The 9,594-nt window shown below is 50.2% G+C and overlaps 1 protein-coding gene across 1 annotated transcript; it reads left to right on the forward strand.

Annotated features, from left to right (window-relative positions):
• The first annotated feature begins 5,855 nt into the window (after positions 1–5,855).
• On the forward strand, positions 5,856–7,412 carry Id3 (inhibitor of DNA binding 3). The gene is made up of 3 exons (XM_006980829.4): positions 5,856–6,219; positions 6,343–6,425; positions 6,916–7,412. Exons 1-2 carry the CDS (start codon positions 5,920–5,922, stop codon positions 6,400–6,402), a joined length of 360 nt encoding a protein of 119 aa, XP_006980891.1. The 5' UTR covers positions 5,856–5,919; the 3' UTR covers positions 6,403–6,425; positions 6,916–7,412.
• Positions 7,413–9,594: the final 2,182 nt, after the last annotated feature.

Consider the following 9,594-nt stretch of genomic DNA (forward strand, 5'->3'; position numbering starts at 1 on the left):
CCCCTTTGGCTTACTCCGTGCCTGGGGGTAGAGCCAGCCTTGGGACATCCCATGGTCAATGATCGTTTGGTGAAATAAGGGGTCAGTTAGTTTTAGGATGGTGTGGCTGGACTAAGCGTGGCTGAAAGATGGAGAAGAAGGCAGTGAGCTCCAAAGTTGACCCCTAAATTTAGCAGTAGCCGCTGTGTGACTTCAGAGGAAGTGTCACACTGCAAGGAGAACTGGAACGGTGACAGTGTGCTTACCACTGCAGGACTCTGAAGCTCTATCCATGGCATTGAAACAAATGCACCTTACTATTTGTCACCCTACCCAATGGGTCCAATTTACTTTTCTCTATCTGGTGGAACACAACCTTCTCAGGGGCTGGTGACATGGCTCATATAGTAAAGCCACTTGTCACAAAGTCTGAGGACCTGAGCTTGATCCGCTGGAGTCACACAGTGGAGGGAGAGAAGCAACCTTTATAAACTGTCCTCCGGCCACCACACATTCACCATGTCGTGCACACACACAAATATATGAATACATGTAATAACTATAATTCCCGAGAGGTCCTTTGGAAGGGTAGAAGCTTTGGAGACAGGATGAAAATCTTGGGTTTACCACGGAATGGCTATGTGACCTAGTAGAAAGCACATTCACCTCGCTGAGCCTCTTTCTACGCATCCACAAAATGGGTCAGTGAAGCCAGGCATGGGGGAGCATATTCGTCCCAGTCCTCGGAAGGCTGAGGTGAGAGAATCTTAAGCTTGAGGACAGACAGCTCAGGCTACATGGTGAGACTCTCTCAGAACAAAAAGTCAATGAGAAAATGCAGGGCCAGGGCTGAGGCTGTGAGTAGACTGCCCACCTAGCACTAACAAGGCCCCAGGTTCCATCCCCAGCTCTGTAAAAACCAAACCAAACCAAACCAAACCAAACCAACAAAGGGTAGGTAAGCCGTTCTTGGCAAACAGGACTCAACAAAACCATGATGAAGTGGTGGTGACAGCTGAGTGTTCCTGAAGTGTAGGAGAGTCCATCTCAAAATCCCCTAAAAGCTCTGCCTTTTTAAGGACTTAGGTCCCCATGTTCCTATACTGCCTCTCTTAGTATTGCCCACATTTCTGGGAACTGCCTCTAGGGGAAGCACTAACTTAGAGGGACACCTTGGATCCCCAGCCACACATCATATCACATAAAAGTAACTACTTCCCATCCTCTGGCCCCTCTGGCCCTCCCAGCTGTCAGGTGGGTAAATATTATTTCCCCCCCAATTTTACAGAGGTGGTAAGGGAGGAGCGAAGGTGGACAGCCTAGGCAGTACTAGAATATGCCTTCCTTGTAGCCTCTGGAGCTGGGGTTGTACTTTGGGGTTCAGATTTGCTGAGGGGAGCAGAGATAAGCTCTCAGTGTATGGCTGGAAAGCACTCAGCACATCTTTATGGCTACTTTCTGAACAAATAGGTAGACTCCAGAAAATGCATGGGCTGGCAAGATGGTTCCGTGGATAAAGGTGCTTGTCCTGCAAGCCTGAATGACGGTCAGAGTTTGGTCCCTGAACCCACAGTAGAAGGAAAGAACTGGATTCCCAAAGTTGTACTCTGACTTCCTCAATTATGTTGTGGCATGCAGACATCGTGGCACATGACCGCTTAGATATACATATATCACTTGCACAAAAAAATTTTAAATACAACTTCTGGGAACCTTAAACTGACATAGAGTACTTAACGTTTATGAGAACCAGGGCCAGAGCGGTCAGGGAGTCAGGGAGCAGAAGGATTGGATCTTGGCCACAGGTCAGTCACAGACATTCGCCATAACCTTGGACAAGGTTCTAAGGTCCCTGGATCCCCGAGTCTACACACGGAGAAAAGATAGCTAGCTAGCTTGACAGAAGCCCAGTTTAAGCAAGACATCTGCAATCCTCATCATCATGACATTGACTTTGAAATTCACAGCCCAGAGACCCCACTGCCGCCACGTCTTAAATTTCTAAAGACGAAACAGTAATAGCTTACAGTTCTGCCAGCTCCTCAACAAAAAAAATCAGAGAGCACAACATTGATTTTTTTTTTTCTTTTTATAATTTTGGCAGAGGAAGATGCAGTTCCTGGAAATGCTTACAAAATGATTCCTGACACTAGGAGGAGAGAGTTAAGAGGGGGAAAGGAAGAAGAAAATTTATCTACATACAGATAGAAAGGAGAAAGGTGGAAAGAAAGGGGGTAAACAAAAGAACTAAGAGAGAAAGGGGGACTTTAAAGGGCCCCAATTCAGGGGACGTTATCAAGGTCTCAGAATCTGCGATTTACAAGCCGCTCGCCGGCTAGGGTGGCGCAGGCCCCGCCCCTATCTCGGGTGTCGGGCGTTGATTGGTGGGAGAGGCAGTCGCCGGCCGGTGACTGCCCGAGGAAAGGTTGCCTGGGACACGCATCCCTGTGTGAACGCATGACGTCCCACCCTGGCGCCAGGCTGTCTGGGGCTGAGTCTTAGATCAACACAGCTGTGGGACCCGGACCCACAGCTGGGCAAAGGAGCGGATTCCTCAACAAAAAATAGGATTGTGGGAAAAGTTCTGAAACAAAAACAGCGCAGACAAAAGCCTTAATGACATCCTTTCATAAAAATAAAAAATGCAAGAGGGGGGGAAAAAGCTGGTAAAAGGAGCAGAACTGGGAACAGAAAGTTCAGAGGCGTTTGGAGTAAGAGGCTGAGGCCCCGCCACCGCTAAACAAGTTGCAGAAGGCCGGGGCGAGCCGGCCAGTCTGCTGTGCAGGGCAGAGAGGAGTCTTTGGGGTTTAAACTCTATTCAGTGTTCGCAACCCAATCGAAAACCACTCCTTTCAGACTTAGATTCTTAAGTCAGAAAAGATCCTTAAAGGTCAAGCCCCCTTCTCTTCCCCTCCCCCAAAGTAAGGTCCGGGGAGAAAGGATTTGCGTCCAAAGGTGAATTCTTGGCATGAAAAGGACAGAATATGGCTAGATAACCCCACTGCACCCTTCTGCCCTATCCCACACAGCCTATGGCCATTTCAGCCTCGGAGCATCAGGAGGAAATAATAAATGCTTTGAAGGTACTTTGCAAGCCGTAAACCCAGCAAACCCGCTATCCAAGCCTGAGGCAACAGAGGTAGAACTGGAGGACTCCAGAGGAGAGAGGAGAGAGCAGACACTGGATGGGCTGAGCTGAAGCCCACATGCTTGGCCTTATGAAGAATTAACGCTGTTGGAGAGAGCATGCTGGATGCGTCTTAGATAAACGGTGTTTCACGGTCTTTTCTTTTTTGAGACAAGGTCTCACTGTTTAGTTCCTGGCTGTCCTAAAACGCTATGTAGACCAGGCTGGCCTTGAACTCACAGAGACCTGCCTGCTTCTGCCTCCTGAGTGCTGAGATTAAAGGCCCTTTTTTTTTTTTTTTTTAAATAAACGAGGTCAGAGCTGGGTGTAATGACACACCCCTTTAATGCCAGCACTAGGGACGCAAAGAATCTCTGCATTTGAGAGCAGCCTGAGTGAGTTCCAGGACAACCAAGGCTACACAGAGAACTGTCTCAAAAAAAGGGGGGAAGGTAAACAAATAAACACACACACAAACAAACAAGGTCAGTTTCATGAGCTCCACTTAACAGGCAGGAAAACTGAGGCACAGAGAATAATTTGGTCTAAGTTCACACTGTAAAAGCGTTTGAACATAGGTCTGCCAGGTACTGAAGGCCATGATTTTTCCAGAAGCTCTTGGCTTGACTATTTTGAACAAACATACAGAAGTCTTCAAGACAGCTAAAGAAAGGGTCCTCTGTTTAGTTATTCAGGAGTCTTCACAGCGACGGAGATTTCCCTTCCCGTGACCAAATGGCTGCCAGTCGACTTCTTCGGCATATAGAGACTGATTTGTGTTTTTACAGGTTAGATTCCCTCTTTCTGAGCCTGAAAGAGCTGTCCTTGAGAACCTTAATATTCTCTGGAGAAAACTTTCAGAGGCTTTTATTGGGACCCAGGGCCGGGTAGCGTGATGGAAAAGGCTTTACCTGTGATGTGATACTGGACATGTTTTCTATGTCCTCTCTCAGCCTTTTGGACATCTCACACGCCCTGTCCAACTGTCACCCAAGCATAGAGTTCTCAAGTCAGAAAGTATTTATAACAATCCTGAAGTGCCATCTCTCTCTCTCTCTCTCTCTCTCTCTCTCTCTCTCTCTCTCTCTTTCTCTCTCTCTCTCTCCCTCTCACAAGACAATCAAAGCCAGGGTATCTTGGGTTTGCTGAAGATTCTACATAGATGACCAATGGCTAGCAGAGATGGCTGATTGAACCCAGGGTCCTGGCTTCCTAGTGTCCTTCCCACTATTGGAACTGTCCCAGCTCAGAGGTCCCATTGTCTTGTGGATCAGTACCACACACTACTGAACACTTAATTGTTCCCTGTGTCAATCTCGCCCCTGGACACTGTGAGATTCTTGAGAGCAGGAACCTGTTTCATGTGAAGCAACTCTGTAAATATTCAGTAGGCTGATTAAGAAAGCAATCGTGGATGGGACAGCCTCACCTGGTCTTTTCCAAGATGGAAACCAGAATTTGGAGCTACAGGGTTTTCAGAGCCTGGGAAGTGGAGAGAAGACAGGCAAGGAATCCGGGGTGCACTGTCCTTTTGCAATACGGGAGTGTAGTATGTCCTTTTGCCTGCCTGCCGGCCGGCCCTTCCTGGTCTCTCAGGAGGTGATGGAGCTACTTCAGCAGGACCAGGAATAATCGTGTCCAGGTGGCTGCCCTGCCACCACAGAAGGGGACAGACAACAGGGCGATGAAATTGCTATTGTCTTCTGCACAGAACGTGGAGAGTGGGGAGGGAGGGAGGCTGTGCAAAATGAGGAAGCAAGAGTCAGAAGAGATCTGCTGTCCCACTGGTGTGTGTGTGTGTGTGTGTGTGTGTGTGTGTGTGTGTGTGTGTGTGTAGGGGGGCTTCTAAAGAGTTCATATAGAAATCATTGCTTCTAGTCCTCCCTAGCCGAAACCTTGTCCAAAATCATAATCAAATTCACTCCCAAAGCACAACTGGGCGTATATTTAGTTCTTTAAGGGGTCCATGGGACAACGGCCCGTGCTTTTCTTTCTCCATGGAAAAGGCTTGGGTTTAGGCTGCTTTTCTCTCTCTTACCCCCCTTTCCCCTGTTGCTCAAATAAATAGTGTTCTTTGCTCAAACCTCCCCTCCCCTCCTCCTTCTGCAATCTCAGCGCCTAGCCCAAATCTGTTTTCTTCATTGTAACCTCAGCTTCACCGCAATTAATTTTTTTCCCCTCTGGTCACAAGATAATTCCCGACGCCAGTGAGTCTGGAGGTCAGACGAGCAGCAAATTGGGGAACAAGGCGGCACTAATTCCTTACAAGTTTCCCTTGAAAATTCGAGAGAGAGAGGAGAGAGAGAGAGAGAGAGAGAGAGAGAGAGAGAGGGAGGGGGAAAGAGGGGGGAGAGAGAGAGAGAAAGAGCGAGTCCTTTGGGGATTTATGATGACCTCAAAGCTGTGGGTTCGAACCAGTGTTGGGCAGAGGGCAGGGGAGCTCAAAGATCTTGTACGCCGCCAGAAAAGGCAAATTCTTAAAGTTAATGGTTTTAAGTGATTTTTCAAATCTCTACTGGCTGAAAAGCCCCGCCTCCCCTCAGTATCAGCGCTTCCTCATTCTTCGCATCCGCGGCTCAGCGGTCCTCGGCGTCAGACCAGCGGAGGAAGCCTGTTAGCAATTTAAACCCACTGTGAACGCCCAGGGCCGGGGAGGCGGTGCCCAGGGCGGGCGGGGGTGGAGCCTGGGCAGGCTATTTTGAATAAGGGGGTGTGTCCTAGCGCTGACTCTATAAGAGCCCGCTGCAGCAGGCGTGCGCGGACTGTTTGCTGCTTTAGTCTTCCCTTCGGCTCCTCCAGCTACACTCTCCAACATGAAGGCGCTGAGCCCGGTGCGCGGCTGCTACGAGGCGGTGTGCTGTCTGTCGGAACGCAGCCTGGCCATCGCGCGGGGCCGCGGCAAGAGCCCGGCGGCCGAGGAGCCGCTTAGCCTCCTGGACGACATGAACCACTGCTACTCGCGCCTGCGGGAACTGGTGCCGGGAGTCCCGCGAGGCACTCAGCTTAGCCAGGTGGAAATCCTGCAGCGTGTCATAGACTACATCCTCGACCTGCAGGTGGTCCTGGCAGAGCCGGCGCCTGGACCCCCGGACGGTCCGCATCTCCCGATCCAGGTGCGCGAGGGAGCCAGGCGGGGGCTGAACAGAGCTGATCGTGCGGGCTGGGGGATGCTGCAGGTCTCTCCCACCGAGTCCCCGAATGCCTTGGCTAACTGCTCTCTTATCCTCCTTTGACAGACATCTGAGCTCACTCCGGAACTTGTGATCTCCAACGACAAGAGGAGCTTTTGCCACTGACCCGGCGGTCCTGTCACCTCCCGGTAAGTTTTCTTCTGACCGGGACGAGAGGGAGGCTTGTTTGGGAAATCCCGTGGTTGACAGAACATTGCAAGGCTTAGAGTTTCCTCGGTTTAGGGAAATCCAAACCAGAGAGAGGCAAGAGGCTTATCCGTGGTCACTTAAAGGACAGTACCAATGTCAATATCACGTGCATTCCTAAAGCACGCTGCCTCTGCTCACCCCGGGTGGCCAAAGCCCTGGGCGAGTGGGCGCGCGGATCCCACCAAACAGTCTTTCAGTAAAGGGGAGCCCCCTTTCCACTGGTGTCATTTCCAAGCGGGAGGGGGAGTGGTGGCTCCGCCTGTGGTCCTTTGGCGCCAACTGGGTGGAGGCTGTGTGGGGCGCGGAGTTATCAGCTGGAGGTAGAGACCGAGTTTCCTCCCTGGCGCCGGCCAGTCTGCGGCGGCCTCCGCCTGGGCGCGCTCGGCGGAAACTGGCGGCTCCCTCACTCTTCTCTTCTCCCCCGCCCAGAATGCAGGTGCTGGCGCCCGTTCCGCTTGGGACCCTGGGACTCTGGGACCCTCTCTCCGGCCGGAAGCCCGAGGGCATGGATGAGCCTCGATCTCGCCCAGCCTTCTTCACTTCCCCTAAACCCCTGCCTCGAGGCTGGACCGGGAGCCGGAGAGCGAAGGACTGAACTTGGGTGGCCTGAAGAGCTAGCTAGCGCTGGTCAGCAGCTGGGCAACGTCACCCTGTCCCCACCCTGACTCCTAAGTCTTAAAAGACTGGCTTTTCCGAGAATGGGGGTGTTGAGAAGGGGGGCCGTGGCTGCCCTGCGACTGCCAAGGCAGCCTAAGAGCTGGTTTTCTGACCTTGGAGAACGGCTCTGCTGCCCTGATTATGAACTCTATAATAGAGTATATAGCTTTTGTACCTTTTTTACAGGAAGGTGACTTTCTGTAATCATGTGATGTGTATTAAACTTTTTATAAAAGTTAACATTTTGCATAATAAACAATTTTTGAACACTTTGTGTATGACATCATGCGCCCGTCTCCCCATTTCTTAAGTCTTATGTGGCTGTCTTTAGGAAATATCCTGGGATCTCGGGAGGAACAAATTTGCATGCCCTCTTAGGATTGAAAAAGTTTCCCAGCTGAAGCTGAGAGGTAGGGTGGATATTTGAAAGGGCTAAGAATGGGAATCCCCAAATCCATTGGGGGCTGAGAGCAAGGAACCGCAACCCTACCCTATCAATCACAGAAAGCTGCTGCAAGCCACCCAGCAAGTTGGGAGGCTGAGTTTCTTTCAGTCCCTTGAAACCTGGCAGTGGCCATTAGATGCTACAAACTATTGGTGATACCTTCCTGGGGGTGTAGTAAAAGTGAGCCCATTTCAGGGATGAATAAACTGACTGCCAGGCCTGGTCTCAGTTCCCTCATGCTTTCTGGTCTGGCTTCCTCCCAGACTTCTAAACTTGAAAAAAGAAACCTCAGGGTTGCTGGGCATAGTGATGCACACCTCTAATTCAACCACTTGAGAAGCTGAGGGGCATTTCTGAGTTTGGAACCATCCGCATAGGTGGTAAGTTCCAGAGAAGCCAGAGCTACATAGTAAGACTATTGGAAACTAAATCTAAAACCAAGGCCTTTCCTCAATCTGCAGCCACTCGGGAATGCAGCCTGGCTATAAAGCAATGCTACAAGTGCCCTTAATGCTCAGTAAGCTTTAACCTTGACTTGGGAGTTGGACAAGAGTGACCAGTCTTTTGGTGGACGCGATTGATTAGGACCTTAGACTGGCCGTTTTCTGGGGTCAGGCCTGGGAGTAGAGCGAAAGGCAAGACATCCACTCATGTCCCATCTATCTACCCCCAACACGGTGCCTCCCCAGGTGGGATACAGCCGGCTCCTGGCCTCACTGAATTCCTGTTTACATGATCGCATCTGTGTGCTGGGCCTTGGCAAGGTGTTTCTTCTATTTCACAACAGGTCATGGCATTACCCTTGATGCTTTGACCCTAGTAAGCTTTTTGGGGTGAACCAGGGTCAAGGAGGGGGTGCAACCTCTGTCTTTGCCAATCATCCTACAGTCTGATGAGTAGTTTTTAACCTCTTCTGGGTCCTGGTTTCCTCTGAGTTGATGGAAGATAGGCGACTCCTTTAGAAAGCACACATACATTTTTGCAGAGTGATAGCAGACCTCCACCCTTCTGGAGGCCCTCGGTTCCCACGTGAGAAACCCTTGCCCCAAATAAACCTAAGACTCGGTACATCCACCTTTGATCCTGTGCTAGGCTGTGCTGTGTTCTCTGGATACAGCCCATCGAGGGTGAAAATCTTGAATTTGCTGAAGACTGTGCCTCCTGTGAGCCTCAGTTTCCACATCTGTACCAGGCAACGGTTCTGAGGGGCCTTTACTCTGTAGCACAGTAGTTTGCCTTCTGTTCCCTTAGAAGTGAAGACCAGGGGAAGTGCAGGCTCATGTGACCTGGAGCAAGCCACTTCTCTGGGAGCCCAGCTGCCTCCCAGGACGGAAGATAATGATGGGAAAGTTCTTTGAAATGCATCACACACCTACGAGGCATTATTAAGCTAATTCCAAGGAAATTGCTTGTCAAGACTCCCAGGGCTGAGCAGTTCAGGTGGCCAGGACAAAAGCTGGGACCATCCCGCCAATCCATTAGTCATTAGAGAGTGAAAGCAATTTAGCCCTAGGTCAGAAACCTCTGAGATAGTCTTCTGTTGTAATCGTTAAGGGGAGTGCCTACCAGGTGCGCTGAGTCCATTTCATCTTAATCTTTTTTCTAATCAGCAAGGTGGGTATCTTGAATAGGTTTATCAAGGTCACAGCATGGAAGTGGGAGATGGTATGTAAGAAGGCCAGCTTCCTCTAGCCTCAAAGCCCATGTTCTCATTTCTACTTCAGACGGCTCTTTCCCCTGCCACTCCGTGAGTGGGGCACAAATTGGGAGCCCAGTAAGAGCTTGTCGGAAAAGCAACAAACAAAACATGAACCCTAGTTCTGTATGAAATGGGATGATGGTACCTCCCTGGAAGTTTTATGGTTCACATGAAAGACCACACATAAACCATCCCCCTGGATCCTTGAGCTATACCATTGAGGGTCTTGAGACGATCTCGAATGTCACAGCTCTGAAGCACCGACATTTGGGCTGAATGTATATAAATATATATATATTCGAAATAC

The sequence above is a fragment of the Peromyscus maniculatus genome, chromosome 2 (assembly GCF_049852395.1).
Source record: "Peromyscus maniculatus bairdii isolate BWxNUB_F1_BW_parent chromosome 2, HU_Pman_BW_mat_3.1, whole genome shotgun sequence".
Classification (NCBI taxonomy): domain Eukaryota; kingdom Metazoa; phylum Chordata; class Mammalia; order Rodentia; family Cricetidae; genus Peromyscus; species Peromyscus maniculatus.

Coding starts and splice junctions, on each gene's coding strand:
- Id3 (XM_006980829.4), top strand. CDS start 5,920: ATGAAGGCGCTGAGCCCGGTGCGCGGCTGCTACGAGGCGGTGTGCTGT. Junction 6,220..6,342: donor GTCCGCATCTCCCGATCCAG/GTGCGCGAGGGA, acceptor CTCCTTTGACAG/ACATCTGAGCTCACTCCGGA.